At 45.8% G+C, this 22,683-nt stretch overlaps 1 protein-coding gene across 1 annotated transcript in view; it reads left to right on the top strand.

The window, feature by feature from the left end:
* The window catches only part of LOC110514351 (highly divergent homeobox), a 48,768-nt gene that overhangs the window by 10,824 nt on the left and 15,261 nt on the right, over positions 1-22,683 (top strand). The window contains exons 2-5 of the mRNA XM_036943652.1: positions 7,770-7,803; positions 7,853-8,152; positions 8,221-8,646; positions 15,771-15,917. Coding sequence (XP_036799547.1) covers positions 7,770-7,803; positions 7,853-8,152; positions 8,221-8,646; positions 15,771-15,917 — 907 coding nt within the window. The remainder of the gene's footprint in view (positions 1-7,769; positions 7,804-7,852; positions 8,153-8,220; positions 8,647-15,770; positions 15,918-22,683) is intronic.

Below are 22,683 nucleotides of genomic sequence, written 5' to 3' on the forward strand. Positions count from 1 at the left end.
GGCTAACTATAGCTAGCTATCTAGCAAGTTGCGTTATTGCAACCTCCAAGTTATAACGCGTTACATTAGTTGCATGGCTCCACATAGTCGACACGCTGATTTGGTGGTAGTAACGTTAGCAAGACATCCTTCACATCTTACACGCTACCAAGGAAGGATTGAACAGGCCCACTAGCTAAGTTAGCTCTGCTCCAGGTCCCACTCAACTAGCTAATTTAGCTCTGATCCAGATCCAACATCGGCTAGCTACGTTAGCTCTGATCCAGGTCCCACTCAACTAGCTAAGTTAGCTCTGATACAGGTCCCACTCATCTAGTTAGCTCTGATCCAGGTCCCACTCATTTAGTTAGCTCTGATCCAGGTCCCACTCAGCTAGCTACGTTAGCTCTGATCCTGGTCCCACTCAGCTAGCTAAGTTAGCTCTGATCCAGGTCCCACTCATCAGCTAGCTCTGATCCAGGTCCCACTCAACTAGCTAAATTAGCTCTGATCCAGGTCCCACTCATCAGTTAGCTCTGATCCAGGTCCCACTCAGTTAGCTAAGTTAGCTCTGATCCAGGTCCCACTCAACTAGCTAGCTCTGATCCAGGTCCCTCTCAACTGGCTACCTCTGATCCAGGTCCCACTCAACTAGCTAAGTTAGCTAGCTGAGTGGGACCTGGATCAGAGCTAACTTAGCTAGTTGAGTGGGACCTGGATCAGAGCTAAGTTAGCTCTGATCCAGGTCCCACTCATCAGTTAGCTCTGATCCAGGTCCCTCTCAACTGGCTAGCTCTGATCCAGGTCCCACTCAACTAGCTAAGTTAGCTCTGATCCAGGTCCCACTCAACTAGCTAGCTCTGATCCAGGGCCCACTCAACTAGATAAATCTGATCCAGGTCCCACTCAGCTAGCTAGCTCTGATCCAGATCCCACTCAACTAGCTAAGTTAGCTCTGATCCAGGTCCCACTCATCAGTTAGCTCTGATCCAGGTTCAACTCAGCTAGCTAGCTCTGATCCAGGTCCCTCTCAACTGGCTAGCTCTGATCCAGGTTCGACTCGACTAGCTAAGTTTCCTCTGATCCAGGTCCCTCTCAACTAGCAAGCTCTGATCCAGGGCCCACTCAGCTAGCTAAGTTAGTTCTGATCCAGGTCCCACTCAGCTAGCTGAGTTAGCTTTGATCCAGGTCCCACTCAACTAGCTAAGTTAGCTCTGATCCAGGTCCCACTCAACTAGCTAAGTTAGCTCTGATCCAGGTCCCACTCAACTAGCTAAGTTAGCTCTGATCCAGGTCCCACTCAACTTGCTAAGTTAGCTCTGATCCAGGTCCCACTCAACTAGCTAAGTTAGCTCTGATCCAGGTCCCACTCAGCTAGCTAGCTCTGATCCAGGTCCCTCTCAACTGGCTAGCTCTGATCCAGGTCCCACTCAACTAGCTAAGTTAGCTCTGATCCAGGTCCCACTCAGCTAGCTAAGTTAGCTCTGATCCAGGTCCCACTCAGCTAGCTAAATTAGCTCTGATCCAGGTCCCACTCAACTAGCTAGCTCTGATCCAGGTCCCACTCATCAGCTAGCTCTGATCCAGGTCCCACTCCACTAGCTAAATTAGCTCTGATCCAGGTCCCACTCATCAGTTAGCTCTGATCCAGGTTCCACTCATCAGCTAGCTCTGATCCAGGTCCCACTCCACTAGCTAAATTAGCTCTGATCCAGGTCCCACTCATCAGTTAGCTCTGATCCAGGTCCCACTCAACTAGCTAGCTCTGATCCAGGTCCCTCTCAACTGGCTAGCTCTGATCCAGGTCCCACTCAGCTAGCTAAGTTAGCTCTGATCCAGGTCCCACTCAACTAGCTAGCTCTGATCCAGGTCCCTCTCAACTGGCTAGCTCTGATCCAGGTCCCACTCAGCTAGCTAAGTTAGCTCTGATCCAGGTCCCACTCAACTAGCTAGCTCTGATCCAGGTCCCTCTCAACTGGCTAGCTCTGATCCAGGTCCCTCTCAACTAGCTAGCTCTGATCCAGGGCCCACTCAACTAGATAAATCTGATCCAGGTCCCACTCAGCTAGCTAAGTTAGCTCTGATCCAGGTCCCACTCAACTAGCTAGCTCTGATCCAGGGCCCACTCAACTAGATAAATCTGATCCAGGTCCCACTCAACTAGCTAGCTCTGATCCAGATCCCACTCAACTAGCTAAGTTAGCTCTGATCCAGGTCCCACTCATCAGTTAGCTCTGATCCAGGTTCCACTCAGCTAGCTAAGTTAGCTCTGATCCAGTTCCCACTCAACTAGCTAATTTAGCTCTGATCCAGGTCCCACTCAGCTAGCTAAGTTAGCTCTGATCCAGGTCCCACTCAACTAGCTAGCTCTGATCCAGGTCCCTCTCAACTGGCTAGCTCTGATCCAGGTCCCACTCAGCTAGCTAAGTTAGCTCTGATCCAGGTCCCACTCAACTAGCTAGCTCTGATCCAGGTCCCTCTCAACTGGCTAGCTCTGATCCAGGTTCAACTCAGCTAGCTAGCTCTGATCCAGGTCCCTCTCAACTGGCTAGCTCTGATCCAGGTTCGACTCGACTAGCTAAGTTTCCTCTGATCCAGGTCCCTCTCAACTAGCAAGCTCTGATCCAGGGCCCACTCAGCTAGCTAAGTTAGTTCTGATCCAGGTCCCACTCAGCTAGCTGAGTTAGCTTTGATCCAGGTCCCACTCAACTAGCTAAGTTAGCTCTGATCCAGGTCCCACTCAACTAGCTAAGTTAGCTCTGATCCAGGTCCCACTCAACTAGCTAAGTTAGCTCTGATCCAGGTCCCACTCAACTTGCTAAGTTAGCTCTGATCCAGGTCCCACTCAACTAGCTAAGTTAGCTCTGATCCAGGTCCCACTCAGCTAGCTAGCTCTGATCCAGGTCCCTCTCAACTGGCTAGCTCTGATCCAGGTCCCACTCAACTAGCTAAGTTAGCTCTGATCCAGGTCCCACTCAGCTAGCTAAGTTAGCTCTGATCCAGGTCCCACTCAGCTAGCTAAATTAGCTCTGATCCAGGTCCCACTCAACTAGCTAGCTCTGATCCAGGTCCCACTCATCAGCTAGCTCTGATCCAGGTCCCACTCCACTAGCTAAATTAGCTCTGATCCAGGTCCCACTCATCAGTTAGCTCTGATCCAGGTTCCACTCATCAGCTAGCTCTGATCCAGGTCCCACTCCACTAGCTAAATTAGCTCTGATCCAGGTCCCACTCATCAGTTAGCTCTGATCCAGGTCCCACTCAACTAGCTAGCTCTGATCCAGGTCCCTCTCAACTGGCTAGCTCTGATCCAGGTCCCACTCAGCTAGCTAAGTTAGCTCTGATCCAGGTCCCACTCAACTAGCTAGCTCTGATCCAGGTCCCTCTCAACTGGCTAGCTCTGATCCAGGTCCCACTCAGCTAGCTAAGTTAGCTCTGATCCAGGTCCCACTCAACTAGCTAGCTCTGATCCAGGTCCCTCTCAACTGGCTAGCTCTGATCCAGGTCCCTCTCAACTAGCTAGCTCTGATCCAGGGCCCACTCAACTAGATAAATCTGATCCAGGTCCCACTCAGCTAGCTAAGTTAGCTCTGATCCAGGTCCCACTCAACTAGCTAGCTCTGATCCAGGGCCCACTCAACTAGATAAATCTGATCCAGGTCCCACTCAACTAGCTAGCTCTGATCCAGATCCCACTCAACTAGCTAAGTTAGCTCTGATCCAGGTCCCACTCATCAGTTAGCTCTGATCCAGGTTCCACTCAGCTAGCTAAGTTAGCTCTGATCCAGTTCCCACTCAACTAGCTAATTTAGCTCTGATCCAGGTCCCACTCAGCTAGCTAAGTTAGCTCTGATCCAGGTCCCACTCAACTAGCTAGCTCTGATCCAGGTCCCTCTCAACTGGCTAGCTCTGATCCAGGTCCCACTCAGCTAGCTAAGTTAGCTCTGATCCAGGTCCCACTCAACTAGCTAGCTCTGATCCAGGTCCCTCTCAACTGGCTAGCTCTGATCCAGGTTCAACTCAGCTAGCTAGCTCTGATCCAGGTCCCTCTCAACTGGCTAGCTCTGATCCAGGTTCGACTCGACTAGCTAAGTTTCCTCTGATCCAGGTCCCTCTCAACTAGCAAGCTCTGATCCAGGGCCCACTCAGCTAGCTAAGTTAGTTCTGATCCAGGTCCCACTCAGCTAGCTGAGTTAGCTTTGATCCAGGTCCCACTCAACTAGCTAAGTTAGCTCTGATCCAGGTCCCACTCAACTAGCTAAGTTAGCTCTGATCCAGGTCCCACTCAACTAGCTAAGTTAGCTCTGATCCAGGTCCCACTCAACTTGCTAAGTTAGCTCTGATCCAGGTCCCACTCAACTAGCTAAGTTAGCTCTGATCCAGGTCCCACTCAGCTAGCTAGCTCTGATCCAGGTCCCTCTCAACTGGCTAGCTCTGATCCAGGTCCCACTCAACTAGCTAAGTTAGCTCTGATCCAGGTCCCACTCAGCTAGCTAAGTTAGCTCTGATCCAGGTCCCACTCAGCTAGCTAAATTAGCTCTGATCCAGGTCCCACTCAACTAGCTAGCTCTGATCCAGGTCCCACTCATCAGCTAGCTCTGATCCAGGTCCCACTCCACTAGCTAAATTAGCTCTGATCCAGGTCCCACTCATCAGTTAGCTCTGATCCAGGTTCCACTCATCAGCTAGCTCTGATCCAGGTCCCACTCCACTAGCTAAATTAGCTCTGATCCAGGTCCCACTCATCAGTTAGCTCTGATCCAGGTCCCACTCAACTAGCTAGCTCTGATCCAGGTCCCTCTCAACTGGCTAGCTCTGATCCAGGTCCCACTCAGCTAGCTAAGTTAGCTCTGATCCAGGTCCCTCTCAACTGGCTAGCTCTGATCCAGGTTCAACTCAGCTAGCTAGCTCTGATCCAGGTCCCTCTCAACTGGCTAGCTCTGATCCAGGTTCGACTCGACTAGCTAAGTTTCCTCTGATCCAGGTCCCTCTCAACTAGCAAGCTCTGATCCAGGGCCCACTCAGCTAGCTAAGTTAGTTCTGATCCAGGTCCCACTCAGCTAGCTGAGTTAGCTTTGATCCAGGTCCCACTCAACTAGCTAAGTTAGCTCTGATCCAGGTCCCACTCAACTAGCTAAGTTAGCTCTGATCCAGGTCCCACTCAACTAGCTAAGTTAGCTCTGATCCAGGTCCCACTCAACTTGCTAAGTTAGCTCTGATCCAGGTCCCACTCAACTAGCTAAGTTAGCTCTGATCCAGGTCCCACTCAGCTAGCTAGCTCTGATCCAGGTCCCTCTCAACTGGCTAGCTCTGATCCAGGTCCCACTCAACTAGCTAAGTTAGCTCTGATCCAGGTCCCACTCAGCTAGCTAAGTTAGCTCTGATCCAGGTCCCACTCAGCTAGCTAAATTAGCTCTGATCCAGGTCCCACTCAACTAGCTAGCTCTGATCCAGGTCCCACTCATCAGCTAGCTCTGATCCAGGTCCCACTCCACTAGCTAAATTAGCTCTGATCCAGGTCCCACTCATCAGTTAGCTCTGATCCAGGTTCCACTCATCAGCTAGCTCTGATCCAGGTCCCACTCCACTAGCTAAATTAGCTCTGATCCAGGTCCCACTCATCAGTTAGCTCTGATCCAGGTCCCACTCAACTAGCTAGCTCTGATCCAGGTCCCTCTCAACTGGCTAGCTCTGATCCAGGTCCCACTCAGCTAGCTAAGTTAGCTCTGATCCAGGTCCCACTCAACTAGCTAGCTCTGATCCAGGTCCCTCTCAACTGGCTAGCTCTGATCCAGGTCCCACTCAGCTAGCTAAGTTAGCTCTGATCCAGGTCCCACTCAACTAGCTAGCTCTGATCCAGGTCCCTCTCAACTGGCTAGCTCTGATCCAGGTCCCTCTCAACTAGCTAGCTCTGATCCAGGGCCCACTCAACTAGATAAATCTGATCCAGGTCCCACTCAGCTAGCTAAGTTAGCTCTGATCCAGGTCCCACTCAACTAGCTAGCTCTGATCCAGGGCCCACTCAACTAGATAAATCTGATCCAGGTCCCACTCAACTAGCTAGCTCTGATCCAGATCCCACTCAACTAGCTAAGTTAGCTCTGATCCAGGTCCCACTCATCAGTTAGCTCTGATCCAGGTTCCACTCAGCTAGCTAAGTTAGCTCTGATCCAGTTCCCACTCAACTAGCTAATTTAGCTCTGATCCAGGTCCCACTCAGCTAGCTAAGTTAGCTCTGATCCAGGTCCCACTCAACTAGCTAGCTCTGATCCAGGTCCCTCTCAACTGGCTAGCTCTGATCCAGGTCCCACTCAGCTAGCTAAGTTAGCTCTGATCCAGGTCCCACTCAACTAGCTAGCTCTGATCCAGGTCCCTCTCAACTGGCTAGCTCTGATCCAGGTCCCACTCAACTAGCTAATTTAGCTCTGATCCAGGTCCCACTCAGCTAGCTAAGTTAGCTCTGATCCAGGTCCCACTCAACTAGCTAAGTTAGCTCTGATCCAGGACCACTCAGATAGCTAAGTTAGCTTTGATCCAGGTCCCTCTCAACTAGCTAGCTCTGATCCAGGTCCCACTCAACTAGCTAGCTCTGATCCAGGGCCCACTCAGCTAGCTAAGTTGGCTCTGATCCAGCTCCCACTCAGATAGCTAAGTTAGCTCTGATCCAGCTCCCACTCAGCTAGCTAGCTCTGATCCAGGTCCCACTCAGCTAGCTAGCTCTGATCCAGGTCTACTTTACTTCTATAGTTTTATAATCTGAGTGTATGAAATGTCCACAGGTGTGTTACCTGTCCAACTTCATTTCATGTGATGGTCAAGTGACAACTCTCTTCCAGTCTATTAAAACCATAGTGATCACCTATGGGTTAAGGAAGGATCATATAATTCCATCCAGGTCATTGGGAGGGATCAGCCAATGAATTATACTATCTTGTGAGCAAACATTCCATCACTGGAGGTGACAGTAAATCACCAACCTTGTCTTTATACCTGTTCAGACAACACCCTCCAAGGGGCAGTATGCACCCTTTCAGTTTGATTACCAACTCATAGAAGTAGTAGAAGCAGAAAATGTACCACTTCAAAATGGAGATGGCCTTAATGGTGCTGCCCACGCCCACACATTTTTATTTATCCATTATTTTACCAGGTAAGTTGACTGAGAACACATTCTCATTAACCTGGGGAATAGTTACAGGGGATGAATGAGCCAATTGTAAACTGGGGATTATTAGGGGACCGTGATGGTTTGAGGGCCAGATCTTTAATGACCTTCTGAGAGTCAGGACACCCGTTTAACATCCCATCCGAAAGACAGCACCCTACACAGGGCAGTGTCCTGGGGCATTGGGAAGGAGTGCCTCCTACTGGCCCTCCTCCACCACTTCCAGCAGCATCTGGTCTCCCATCCAGGGACTGACCAGGACCAACTCTGCTTAGCTTCAGAAGCAAGCCAGCAGTGGTATGCAGGGTGGTATGCTGCTGGCAGTCTATCATTCTCTATGATTAAAACACACCACCATAGAATAAGTGTGATGTTATAAAAATGATATGACAACTCTAAATATAAACATATAAAGCAGTCTATTATGGAAAAGCTGAAATGAGATGTTCTGGTTCATAAAGTTTCCATTGATTCCACTCTAACTGATGACACTCTCGTGTCTTGCAGAACCTCAGGGAGACAAAGACACCGCACCCTGCAGCCCAGAAGACTGAGCTAGCATGACCAGCCAGACCACCACAACCCCCGGACAGATGGACAGATAGTATCTGCTGCCTGGCCGTAGGCCTATCTGGCCCTGCTGCCTAGACCTCACCCCGGTCTGGTCCTGCTTCCTAGACCTCACCCCGGTCTGGCCCTGCTTCCTAGGCCTGGCCCTGCTTCCTAGACCTCACCCCGGCCTGGCCCTGCTTCCTAGACCTCACCCCGGCCTGGCCCTGCTTCCTAGACCTCACCCCGGCCTGGCCCTGCTTCCTAGACCTCACCCCGGCCTGGCCCTGCTTCCTAGACCTCACCCCGGCCTGGCCCTGCTTCCTAGACCTCACCCCGGCCTGGCCCTGCTTCCTAGACCTCACCCCGGCCTGGCCCTGCTTCCTAGACCTCACCCCGTCCTGGCCCTGCTGCCTAGACCTCACCCCGGTCTGGTCCTGCTTCCTAGACCTCACCCCGGTCTGGCCCTGCTTCCTAGGCCTGGCCCTGCTTCCTAGACCTCACCCCGGTCTGGCCCTGCTTCCTAGGCCTGGCCCTGCTTCCTAGACCTCACCCCGGCCTGGCCCTGCTTCCTAGACCTCACCCCGGCCTGGCCCTGCTTCCTAGACCTCACCCCGGCCTGGCCCTGCTTCCTAGACCTCACCCCGGCCTGGCCCTGCTTCCTAGACCTCACCCCGGCCTGGCCCTGCTTCCTAGACCTCACCCCGGCCTGGCCCTGCTTCCTAGACCTCACCCCGTCCTGGCCCTGCTTCCTAGACCTCACCCCGGTCTGGCCCTGCTTCCTAGTCCTCACCCCGGTCTGGCCCTGCTTCCTAGACCTCACCCCGGCCTGGCCCTGCTGCCTAGACCACACCCTGGTCTGGCCCTGCTCGTGGTTCTGCTGTATGGCTGATCTGCCCCCCTGCAGTAGCAGCAGTATGGAGGAATGGCAGGAGAAACGAGGTCTGCAGACGGTAAGTAGAGAAACCACCACCTGGACTATGGGCCTTTATATTCTAATGTACCTATTACATACACTGAGTGCACAAAACATTAGGAACACCTGCTCTTTCTATAACATAGACTGACCAGGTGAATCCAGGTGAAAGCTATGATCTTTTATTGATGTCACCTGTTAAATCCACTTCAATCAGTGAGGAGGCAGGTTAAAGAAGAAATTTAAAGCCTTTGAGAATTGAGACGGATTGTGTATGTGTTCCATTCAGAGGGTGAATCGGAAGATGAAAGTGCCTTTGAACAGGGTATGGTAGTAGTTGCCAAGCGCACAGGTTTGGGTCAAGAACTGCAACGCTGCTCGATTTTTCACACAACAGTTTCCCGTGTGTATCAAGAATGGTCCACCACCCAAATGACATCCAGCCAACTTGAAAAAACTGGGAAGCATTGGAGTCAACATGGGCCAGCATCCCTGTGAAAGCATTGGAGTCAACATGGGCCAGCATCCCTGTGGAACGCTTTCGACACCTTGTAGAATCCATGTTCTGATGAATTGAGGCTGTTCTGAGGGGATGAAACTCAATATTAGGACGGTGTTCCATTTCTCAATTGTCTCAAGGCTTAAAAATTCTTCATTAACCTGTCTCTTCCCCTACACTGATTGAAGTGGATTTAACAAGTGACATCAATAAGGAATCGTAGACTGACCAGGTAAAAGCTATGTCGATGTTTTGTCCACTGTGTATATACAGTAGGGCAAAAAAGTATTTAGTCAGCCACCAATTGTGCAAGTTCTCCCACTTAAAAAGATGAGAGGCCTATCATTTTCATCATAGGTACACTTCAACTATGACAGACAAAATGAGAACATCACATTGTAGGATTTTTTATGATTTTTTTTTGCAAATGATGGTGGAAAATAAGTATTTGGTCACCTACAAACAAGCAATATTTCTGGCTCTCACAGACCTGTAATTTCTTCTTTAAGAGGCTCCTCTGTCCTCCACTCGTTACCTGTATTAATGGCACCTGTTTGAACTTGTTATCAGTATAAAAGACACCTGTCCACAACCTCAAACAGTCACACTCCAAACTCCACTATCGCCAAGACTAAAGAGCTGTCAAAGGACACCAAAAACAAAATTGTAGACCTACACCAGGCTGGGAAGACTGAATCTTCAATAGGTAAGCAGCTTGGTTTGAAGAAATCAACTGTGGGAGCAATTATTAGGAAATGGAAGACATACAAGACCACTGATAATCTCCCTCGATCTGGGGCTCCACGCAAGATCTCACCCCGTGGGGTCAAAATGATCACAGGAATGGTGAGCAAAAATCCCAGGACCACACGGGGGGACCTAGTGAATGACCTGCAGAGAGCTGGGACCAAAGTAACAAAGCCTACCATCAGTAACACACTATGCCGCCAGGGACTCAAATCCTGCAGTGCCAGACGTGTCCCCCTGCTTAAGCCAGTACATGTCCAGGCCCGTCTGAAGTTTGCTAGAGAACATTTGGATGATCCAGAAGAAGATTGGGAGAATATCATATGGTCAGATGAAACCAAAATATAACTTTTTGGTAAAAAATCAGCTCGTCGTGTTTGGAGGAGAAAGAATGCTGAGTTGCATCCAAAGAACACCATACATACTGTGAAGCATGGGGGTGGAAACATCATGCTTTGGGGCAGTTTTTCTGCAAAGGGACCAGGACGACTGATCCGTGTACAGGAAAGAATGAATGGGGCCATGGATCATGAGATTTTGAGTGAAAACCTCCTTCCATCAGCAAGGGCATTGAAGATGAAACGTGGCTGGGTCTTTCAGCATGACAATGATCCCAAACACACCGCCCGGGCAACGAAGGAGTGGCTTCGTAAGAAGCATTTCAAGGTCCTGGAGCATTTCAAGGTCCCCAATGCAGTCTCCAGATCTCAATCCCATAGAACATCTTTGGAGGGAGTTGAAAGTCTGTGTTGCCCAGCAACAGCCCCAAAACATCACTGCTCTAGAGGAGATCTGCATGGAGGAATGGGCCAAAATACCAGCAACAGTGTGTGAAAACCTTGTGAAGACTTACAGAAAACGTTTGACCTCTGTCATTGCCAACAAAGGGTATATAACAAAGTATTGAGATAAACCTTGTTATTGACCAAATACTTATTTTCCACCATAATTTGCAAATAAATTCATTAAAAATCCTACAATGTGATTTTCTGGATTTTTTTTCTCATTTTATCTGTCATAGTTGAAGTGTACCTGTGATGAAAATTACAGGCCTCTCTCATCTTTTTAGGTGGAAGAACTTGCACAATTGGTGGCTGAGTAAATACTTTTTTGCCCCACTGTAGGTGTACATACAGACTGGGTACAGACTAGAAGCACATTTGTGGTTGAAGGGAAGAGCTAGTTTACATAACCAACATTACTCATCTCATATGTATATACTGTTCTATACCATCTACAGCATCTTGCCTGTCATTAGTCACGTTATATAACGCCTCTTTAATAATGTTTACATATCCTACATTACTCATCTCATATGTACAGTTGAAGTTGGAGGTTTACATACATCTTAGCCAAATACATTTAAACTCAGTTTTTCACAATTTCTGACATTTCATCCTAGTAAACATTCTCTGTTTTAGGTCTGTTAGTATCACCACTTTATTTTAAGAATGTGAAATGTGAGAATAATAGGAGAGATAATGATTCATTTCAGCTTTTATTTCTTTCATCACATTCCCAGTGGGTCAGAAGTTTACATACCCCCAATTAGTATTTGTTAGCATTGCCTTTAAATTGTTTAACTTGGGTCAAACGTTTCGGGTAGCCTTCCACAAGCTTCCCACAATAAGTTGGGTGAATTTTGGCCCATTCCTCCTGACAGAGCTGGTGTAACTGAGTCAGGTTTTTAGGCCTCCTTGCTCACACACACTTTTTCAGTTCTGCCAACAAATTTTCTATAGGTTTTAGGTCAGGGCTTTGTGATGGCTACTCCAATACCTTGACTTTGTTGTCCTTAAGCCATTTGCCACAACTTTGGAAGAATGCTTGGTGTCATTGTCCATTTGGAAGACCCATTTGCGACCAAGCTTTAACTTCCTGACCGATGTCTTGAGATGTTGCTTCAATATATCAACATAATTTTTCTCCCTCATGATGCCATCTATTTTGTGAAGTGCACCAGTCCCTCCTGCAGCTGAGCACCCCGACAACATGATGCTGCCACCCACGTGCTTCACGGTTGGGATGGTGTTCTTCGGCTTGCAAGCCTCCCCTTCTTCCTCCAAACAAACTGCTTTTTTATGGCGGTTTTGGAGCAGTGGCTTCTTCCTTGCTGAACGGCCTTTCAGGTTATGTTGATATTGGACTCATTTTACTGTGGAAATAGATACTTTTGTACCGGTTTCCTCCAGCATCTTCACAAGGTCCTGCACTGTTGTTCTGGGATTGATTTGAACTTTTTGCACCAAAGTACATTCATCTCTAGGAGACAAAACACGTCTCCTTCCTGAGCGCTATGATGGCTGCGTGGTCCCATGGTGTTTATACTTGTGTACTATTGTGTGTACAGATGAAGGTGGTACCTTCAGGCATTTGGAAAATGCTGCCAAGGATGAACCAGACTTGTGGAGGTCTACAATCATTTTTCAGAGGTCTTGGCTGATTTCTTTTGATTTTCCTATGACGTAAAACAAAAAGGCACCTAGTTTGAAGATGGGCCTTGAAATAAATCCACAGGTACACCTCCAATTTACTCAAACGATGTCAATTAGCCTATCAGAAGCTTCTAAGGCCATGGCATACTTTTCTGGAATTTTCCAAGCTGTTTAAAGGCACAGTCAACTTAGTGTATGTAAAGTTCTGACCCACTGGAATTGTGATACAGTGAATTACAAGTGAAATAATCTGTCTGTAAACAATTGTTGGAAAAATAACTTGTCATGGACAAAGTTGATGTCCTAACAGACTTGCCACATCTATAGTTTGTTAACAAGAAATGTGTGGAGTGGTTGAAAAACAAGTTTTAATGACTCCAACCTAAGTGTATGTAAACTTCAGACTTCAACTGTATGTACTGTTCTATACCATCTACTGCATCTTGCCTATGTCTCTCATTAGTCACTTTAAATAACACCTCTTTAATAATGTTTACAGATCCTACATTACTCATCTCATATGTATATACTGTACTCTATACCATCTACTGCATGGGTGTCAAACTCTGGCCCGTGGGCCAAATTTGGCCCGCGGGGTAATTATATTTGGCCCGCGAGACAATACCAAATTACTACTAGAGCTGGCCCGCCGGTATAATACAGCGCATTCACCACTAATACTACGAATCCCATAATGCTCTGCTGTTTTCGCGCGCCAATCAGGACAGGACCCAGAAACGCTCTCTCCTCTGTGACAGTAGTCATAGCAACATAGACGCTACAACTGTCAGCGAGCTAACCCTTCCCAAAAATGGCGAAAAGAAAGGCAGAAAACAGGAGCTTTCTGGACAAGTGGGAGGCAGAATATCTGTTTACATATGTAAAAGACAAACCTGTCTTGTTTGTGGAGTCAACGTGGCTGTAAGTAAGGAGTACAACATTAGACGACACTATGAAACGAAACACCATGACAAATACAAGGACCTGGACATGACTCAAAGGAGCCAGAAAGTAGAGGAGATGAAAAGAAGTTTGGTTTCACAACAGAATATGTTTAAAAAAGCCACATCACAAAGCGAGGCTGCTGTAAAGGCTAGTTATATAGTGGCAGCAGAGATCGCAAAATCAGCCCGGCCCTTTAATGAGGGAGAGTTCATGAAAAAGTGCATGATGAAGGTTTGTGACCTCGTATGCCCAGAGAAAAAACAAGCATTTTCAAACGTGAGCCTGACCAGGAACACAGTAGCTGATCGCACATGTGATCTTGCCACCAATCTGTATGACCAGCTGATGGAAAAGGGAAAAGATTTTGTTGCGTTCTCCCTCGCTGTGGATGAGAGCTGCGACGCATCTGATACTGCTCAGCTGTCAGTCTTCATCCGTGGAGTGGACTCAAATCTGTGTGTTACGGAGGAGCTATTAGGATTCAAATCAATGCATGGCACAACCACAGGAAAGGAAATCTTTGAGGAGGTTTCCAAATGTGTAACTGAAATAAAGCTGCCGTGGGATAAACTCGTTGGATTAACGACAGATGGTGCGCCAGCGATGTGCGGTAAAAAGAGTGGACTGGTGGGCATGGTTCGGGAGAAGATGCGGGAAGAGAACTGTGCAGGTGAGCTAACTGTTTACCACTGCATCATACATCAGGAAGCACTGTGTGCCAAAGCCCTAAAGATGGAACATGTTATGACCACAGTAACACAGGTAGTTAACTTTATAAGAGCCAAAGGTCTAAATCACCGCCAGTTTAAATCTTTTCTGGAGGAGTGTGGTTCGGAATACGCAGACGTGCCGTATCACACAGAGGTGAGATGGCTAAGCAGAGGAAAAGTACTGAACAGATGTTTCGAGCTGCGTGAGGAAATATGTCAATTCCTGGAAACCAAAGGGAAGGATACAGCAGAGCTCCGGGAGCAAAAGTTCCTGTGTGAGCTGGCCTTTCTCTGTGACATCTCGAGCCATCTCGATGCGCTGAACCTGCAGCTTCAGGGGCGGGGGCGCATCATCACAGACATGTACGCTGCAGTGAGGGCCTTCAAAACTAAACTGTGCCTGTGGGAGAATCAGATGCTGCAAGGAAACCCTTGCCATTTTCCCTGCTGCCAATCCATAAAAGCGCAGATCTCTACCGCCGTGTTCCCATGCGCACAGTTTGCTGAAAAACTCAGTGTTCTCGCCGCTGAGTTTAGCCGGCGATTTGCCGACTTCGATGCCCAGAAATGCAAGTTTGAACTGCTTAGTAATCCCTTCGCAGTTGATGTGGAAAATGCACCAACCAACATCCAAATGGAGCTGATTGAACTCCAGTGCAACGACACGCTGAAGTCAAAGTATGATGCTGTGGGCGCCGCACAGTTTCCACGGTTCATCCCTGACACAATGCCTCAGCTCCGCACCCAAGCTGCTCAGATGCTCTCCATGTTCGGCAGCACTTATCTATGCGAGCAACTTTTCTCCTCGATGAAGATGACCAAAGCAACTCACAGGAGACATCTGACTGATGAACATCTTCGCTCGATACAGAGGATTTCTTCAGCTCAGAGCTTGAGCCCAGACATTGATGAACTAGCATCCAAGAAGAGATGCCAGGTATCTGGCTTGGGCACATCAGATTAGACCAGTGTGCAATAATTAACGTTTTCTTTATGCACTTTTTCTTGCTACAAGGCATGGGCTTGAATGGTTGATTGATTTATTATAATTTTATTTGTAAAATTATTAGCCAGTGGAAAAGTTTATTTTGGTATTTAAATCAGAAGGCTGCAAATAGAAAAGAGGCATACAATTTTTATTTAAATTTTATTTATTTAATAAATGAATGCCATTGATGTGTTTTTTCATTTGAAATTCGATTTTGCATGTCTCCACTATTAAATTATATATTGTATGGTAATAAGCGATGCTTGTTCCATATTCAATGTTAAAGCAAAACTTGTTTGGGTCCATATTAAAAGGTTAATTTGTTCAATGTTGGCCCGTGACTTTGTTCAGGTTTTACATTTTGGCCCACTGGGTATTTGAGTTTGACACCCCTGATCTACTGCATCTTGCCTATGCCATACGGCCATCACTCATTCATATATTTATATGTACATATTCTTATTCGTCCCTTACGTTTGTGTGTATAAGGTAGTTGTTGTGAAATTGTTAAATTACTTGTTGGTTATTACTGCATTGTCGGAACTAGAAGCACAAGCATTTTGCTACACTCGCATTAACATCTGCTAACAATGTGTATGTGATCATTAACATCTGCTAACCATGTGTATGTGACCATTAACATCTGCTAACCATGTGTATGTGACCAATAACATCTGCTAACCATGTGTATGTGACCAATAACATCTGCTAACCATGTGTATGTGACCAATAACATCTGCTAACCATGTGTATGTGACCAATAAAATGTGATGTGATTAGTGAACTCAATGTTGTTTTCATTGGCTAGTTTATTGACCAATTACATGTTTCTGTCAGATGAACCTGCGGTCTGTGTTCACACTGGAGCAGCAGCGAGTCCTGGATAGCTACTATGACAACGGGATGACCAATCAGAGCAAGAGCTGCTTCCAGCTGATCCTTCAGTGTTCTCAGGAGACCAAATTGGACTTCAGCGTGGTGCGGGTATGTAGGGCTCTATAAAACTCAGAAATGCTTTTGTTTTTTCAGTTTTTTTGTTTTTCCAGGTTTCTGTTTTCCTCAGTTTTTGCTCTGTCACACTTTAATTGAAAAACAACTCAATTGGGTAAGTCCACAACCGTGCTTTAACCACACCAGGAGACAACTTTTGGGGTCTGGGAAAATTGAGAAATGTAGATTTGTTTTGTGTGCACCTAGCAAGAGGCTGTTTAAGTGTTTTTTTTTTGTAGCGCACGTGATGGTAGAGTTGATTTTAAAATAATCATGATCTCATTAAGCCAGGTAAGCATAGGCTACTTTTAAGTTAACATTTAATTGAGAAGGTTTTTGGGAAAGCCTTCTCATCTACTAGAACAACGGGTTAGGGTTAACGGGAAAGCCTTCTCATCTACTAGAACAACGGGTTAGGGTTAACGGGAAAGCCTTCTCATCTACTAGAACAACGGGTTAGGGTTAACGGGAAAGCCTTCTCATCCACTATCTATCTATATATGTATGTATGTATGTATGTATATACTTTTTTATATATATATATGTATGTATGTATGTGGACACTCCTTCAAATTAGTGGGTTCTATTTCAGCCACACCCATTGCTGACAGGTGTATAAAATCAAGCACACGGTGATGCAATCTCCATAGACAAACATTGGCAGTAGATTGGCCGGTACTGAGGAGCTCAGTAACTTTCAACGTGGCACCGTCATAGGATGCCACCTTTTCAACAAGTCAGTTCATAAATTTCTGCCCTGCTAGAGCTGCCCCGGTCAACTGTAAGTGCTGTTATTGTGAAGTGGAAACATCTAGGAGCAACAACGGCTCAGCCGTGAAGTGGTAGACCACACAAGCTCACAGAACTGAACCGCAGAGTGCTGAAGCACGTAGCACATAAACATCGTCTGTCCTCAGTTGCAACACTCACTACCGAGTTCCGAACTGCCTCTGGAAGCAACGTCAGCACAATAATTGTTAGTCGGGTGCTTCGTGAAATGGGTTTCCATGGCATAGCAGCCACACACAAGCCTAAGATCACTATGCGCAATGCCAAGCGTTGGCTGGAGTGGTGTAAAGCTCAAAGCCATTGGACTCTGGAGCAGTGGAAATGTGTTCTAGAGTGATGAATCACGCTTCACCATCTGACAGATGAATCTGGGTTTGGCGGATGCCAGGAGAACACTACCTGTCCCAATGTGTAGTGCCAACAGTAAAGTTTTGGCCCCTTAGTTGAAGTGAGGGGAAATATTAATGCTACAGCATACAATTACATTCCAGAATATTCTGTGACTCCAACTTTGTGACAACAGTTTGGGGAAGGCCCTTTCCTGTTTCAGCATGACAATGCCCCGTGCACAAAGCGAGGTCTGTACAGAAATGGTTTGTCGAGATTGGTGTGGAAGAACTTGCTTGGCCTGCACAGAACCCAGCCCTCAACCGATTAGGCGTCCACATATCTTTGGAGATTGCATGGCGGTGTGCTCCATTTTATATACCTGTCAGCAATGGGTGTGGCTGAAATAGCCAATTTGAAGGGGTGTCTATATACACACATACATGCATACATACAGTGAATTCGGAAAGTACATAAAAAAAAAAACATTTTCCTTATTTACATAAGTATTCAGACCGTTTGCTATGAGACTCAATTGAGCTCAGGTGCATCCTGTTTCCATTGATTAATTATCATTGATGTTTGTACAACTTGATTGGAGTCCACCTGTGGTAAATTCAATTGATTGGACATGATTTGAAAAGGCATACACCTGTCTAAGGTCCCACTGTTGACAGTGCATGTCAGAGCAAAAACGAAGCCCTGAGGTCGACGGAATTGTCCGTAAAGCTCAGAGACAGGATTATGTCGTGGCATAGATCTGGGAAAGGGTACAAAAAATTATGCAGCATTGAAGATGCTGGATGCAGTGGCCTCCATCATTCTTAAATGAAAGAAGTTTGGAAACACCAAGGCTCTTCCTAGAGCTGGTCGCTCAGCCAAACTAAGCAATCGAGGAAGAAGGCCCTTGGTCAGGGAGGTGACCAAGAACCCGATGGTCACTCTCACAGAGCTCCAGAGTTCCTCAGTGGAGATGGGAGAACCTTCCAGAAGCACAGCTATCTCAGCACTCCACCAATCAGGACTTTATAGTAGAATGGCCAGACAGAAGCCACTCTTTAGTAAAAGGCAAATTACAGCCCTCTTGGAATTTGCCGAAAGGCACCTAAAGGACTCTCAGACCATGAGAAAGAAGATTCTCTGGTCTGATGTAACCAAGATTGAACTCTTTGGCCTGAATGCCAAGTATCACATCTGGAGGAAACCTGGCACCATCCCTAAGGTGAAGCATGGTGGTGGCAGCATCATGTTGTGGAGATGTTTTTACAGCAGCAGGGACTGGGAGACTAGTCAGGATCGAGGGAAAGGTGAATGGCGCAAAGTACAGAGAGATCCTTGATGAAAATCTGCTCAGGACCTCAGACTGGGGCAAATGTTCACCTTCCAACAGGACAACAACCCTAAGCACGCAGCCAAGACAACGCAGGAGTGGCCTCCGGACAAGTCCTTTTTGAATGTCCTTGAGGTGCCCAGCCAGAGCCTGGACTTGAAACTGATCGAACATCTCTGGAGAGATCTGAAAATAGCTGTGCAGCGACGCTCCCAATCCAACCTGACAGAGCTTGAGAGGATCTGCAGAGAAGAATGGGAGAAACTCCCCAAATACAGGTGTGCCAAACTTTTAGCGTCATACCCAAGAAGACTCAAGTCTTTAATTGCTGCCAAAGGTGCTTCATCAAAGTACCGAGTAAAGAGTTTGAATACCTATGTAAATGTTATATTCAAAATGAATAATAATAATTCAAACCAGCTTTTGTTTTGTCATTATGGGGTATTGTGTGTAGATTTGATTACAGATGATTCTTTTTTGTATGAATGTTGGAGTAAGGCTGTAAAAAGGGTCTGAATACTTTCCGAGTGCGCTGTGTGTACAGTACCAGTCAAACGTTTGGACGCTCCTACTCATCCAAGGGTTTTTCTTTATTTTTCTACTATTTTCTACATTGTAGAATAATGGTGAAGACATCAAACTATGAAATAACACATATGGAATCATGTAGTAACCCAAAAAAGTATATTTTAGATTCTTCAAATTAGACACTCTTTGCCTTGATAACCAACTTCATGAGGAATGCTTTTCCAACCGTATTGATGGAGTTCCCACAAATGCTGAGCACTTGTTTGTTGCTTTTCCTTCACTCTGTCTTCCAATTCATCCCAAACCATCTCAATTGTGTTGAGGTTGGGTGAATGTGGAGGCCAGGTCATCTGATGCAGCACTCCATCACTCTCCTTATTGGTCAGATAGCCCTTACACAGCCTGGAGGTGTGTTTTGGGTCATTGTCCTGTTGAAAAACAAATGATTGTCCCACTAAGCGCAAACCAGATGGGATGGCTATTGCTGCAGAATGCTGTGGTAGCCATGCTGGTTAACTGTGCCTTGAACTTTAAATAGATCACTGACAGTGTCACCAGCAAAGCACCATCACACCTCCTCCTTCATGCTTCACGGTGGGAACCGCACATGCTGAGATCATCCATCCACCTACTCTGCATCTCACAAAGACACAGCGGTTGGAATAAATCGCAAATGTGGACTCATCAGACCAAAGGACAGATTTCCACCAGTCTAATGTCCATTGCTCATGTTTCTTGGACCAAACAAGTCTCTTCTAATTATTGGTGTCCTTTAGTAGTGGCTGCTTTACAGAAATTCGACCATGAAGCCCTGATTCACGCAGTCTCTTCTGAACAGTTGATGTTGAGATGTGTCTGTTACTTCAACTCTGTGAAGCATTTATTTGGGCTGCAATTTCTGAGGCTGCTAACTCTAATAAACGTATCCTCTGCAGCAGAGGTAACTCTGGGTCTTTCCTATGGTGGTCCTCATGAGAGCCAGTTGCATCATAGCACTTGATGGTTTTTGCGACTGCACTTTCAAGGTTCTTTAAATTTTCCGGATTGACTTACCATCATGTCTTAAAGTAATGATGGACTCTCGTTTCTCTTTGCTTATTTGAGCTGTTCTTGCCGTAATATGTTTTTTTTACCAAATAGGGATATCTTCTGTATACCAACCCTACCTTGTCACAACACACAACTGATTGGCTTAAGCGCATTAAGAAGAAATTAAATTCCACAAATTAACTTTTAACAAGGCACACCTGTTAATTTAAATGCATTCCAGGTGACTACCTCATGAAGCTGGTTGAGAGAATGCCAAGAGTGTGCAAAGCTGTCAAGGAAAAGGGTGGCTACTTTGAAGAATCTCAAATATGAAATATATTTTGATTTGTTTAACACTTTGGTTACGACATGATTCATGTGTTATTTCATAGTTTTGATGTCTTCACTATTATTCTACAATGTCAAAATAAAGAAAAACCCTGGAATGAGTAGGTGTGTAAGCTTTTGACTGGTACTATATACATACATGCATACATATATTACCGTTCAAATGTTTGGGGTCACTTTGAAATGTCCTTGTTTTTTAAAGAAAAGCAAATTTTTTTGTCCACTAAAATAACATCAAATTGATCAGAAATACAGTGTAGACATTGTTAATGTTGTAAATGACTATTGTAGCTGGAAACAGCTGAGTTTTTATGGAATATATACATAGGCGTACAGAGGCCCATTATCAGCAACCAATGGCTTCGCTGTGTAAACTCGTTGATCTCATTTTATTTTTTAAAGGCCAGCGTCCAGGAGTCGCCTCTTCACTGTTGACGATGAGACATGGGTTTTTGCGGGTACTATTTAATGAAGCTTCCAGTTGAGGACTTGTGAGGCGTCTGTTTCTCAAACCAGACACATGTACTTGTCCTCTTGCTCAGTTGTGCACCGGGGCCTCCCACTCCTCTTTCTATTCTGGTTATACAGTTTGCGCTGTTCTGTGAAGGGAATAGTACACTGCGTTGTATGAGCTCTTCAGTTTCTTGGCAATTTCTCGCATGGAATAGCCTTAATTTCTCAGAACAAGAATAGACTGATGAGTTTCAGAAGAAAGTTCTTTGTTTCTGGCCATTTTAAGCCTGTAATCGAACCCACAAATGCTGATGCTCCAGATACTCAACTAGTCATAAGAAGGTCAGTTTTATGCCTTCTTTAATCAGAACAACAGTTTTCATCTGTGCTAACATAATTGCAAAAGGGTTTTCTAATGATAAATTAGCCTTTTAAAATGATCAATTTGGATTAGCTAACACAACGTGCCATTGGAACACAGGAGTGATGGTTGCTGATAATGGGCCTCTGTACAACTATGTAGATATTCCATTTAAAAATCAATCGTTTCCAGCTATAATAGTAATTTACAACCATAACAATGTCTACACTGTATTTCTGATCAATTTGATGTTATTTTAATGGACAACAAGATTTGCTTTGATTTTAAAAACGAGGACATTTCTTAGTGACCCTACACTTTATACAGTCTGAGTATACAGTCTGAAGTCTGAGGTTTACATACACCTTAGCCAAATACATTTAAACTCAGTTTTTCACAATTCCTGACATTTCATCCTAGTAAAAATGTCTTTCTTAGGTCAGTTAGGATCACCACTTTATTTTAAGAATGTCAGAATAATAGTAGAGTGATTCATTTCAGATTGTATTTTTTTCTGTCATCACATTCCGAGTGGGTTGTTTTTATTTCGGTTGCTCCCCCAAGACTCACAAGACTGTTCAGAAGGAAAACCCCGGGAACCAGTTACAAAAATGAATGGAAGTACAGTGTGTTCGGAAAGTATTCAGACCTCTTTACTTTTTCCACATTTTGTTACGTCACAGACTTACTCTGAAATTGATTAAATAAAAAAAGACTTCAGTCGTGGCCAAAGGTTTTCAGAATGACACAAATATTAACTTCCACAAAGTTTGCTGCTTCAGTGTCTTTAGATATTTTTGTCAGATGTTACTATGGAATACTGAAGTATAATTACATGCATTTCATAAGTGTCAAAGGCTTTTATTGACAATTACATGAAATTGATGCAAAGAGTCAATATTCGCAGTGTTGACCCTTCTTTTTCAAGACCTCTGCAATCTGCCCTGGCATGCTGTCAATTAACTTCTGGGCCACATCCTTACTGATGGCAGCCCATTCTTGCATAATCAATGCTTGGAGTTTGTCAGAATTTGTGGGTTTATGTTTGTCCACCCGCCTCTTGAGGATTGACCACAAGTTCTCAATGGGATTAAGGTCTGGGGAGTTTCTTGGCCATGGACCTATAATATCGATGTTTTGTTCCCCGAGCCACTTAGTTATCACTTTTGCCTTATTGCAAGGTGCTCCATCATGCTGGAAAAGGCATTGTTCGTCACCAGACTGTTCCTGGATGGTTGGGGAGAAGTTGCTCTCGGAGGATGTGTTGGTACCATTCTTTATTCATGGCTGTGTTCTTAGGCAAAATTGTGAGTGAGCCCACTCCCTTGGCTGAGAGGCAACCCCACACATGAATGGTCTCAGGATGCTTTACTGTTGGCATGACACAGGACTGATGGTAGCGTTCACCTTGTCTTCTCCGGACAAGCTTTTTTCCGGATGCCCCAAACGATCGGAAAGGGGATTCATCAGAGAAAATGAATTTACCCCAGTCCTCAGCAGTCCAATCCCTGTACCTTTTTGCAGAATATCAGTCTGTCCCTGATGTTTTTCCTGGAACATCAGGGACAGACTTTACCCCAGCAGTCCAATCCCTG

Source organism: Oncorhynchus mykiss, chromosome 14, assembly GCF_013265735.2.
Source record: "Oncorhynchus mykiss isolate Arlee chromosome 14, USDA_OmykA_1.1, whole genome shotgun sequence".
NCBI classification, from domain to species: domain Eukaryota; kingdom Metazoa; phylum Chordata; class Actinopteri; order Salmoniformes; family Salmonidae; genus Oncorhynchus; species Oncorhynchus mykiss.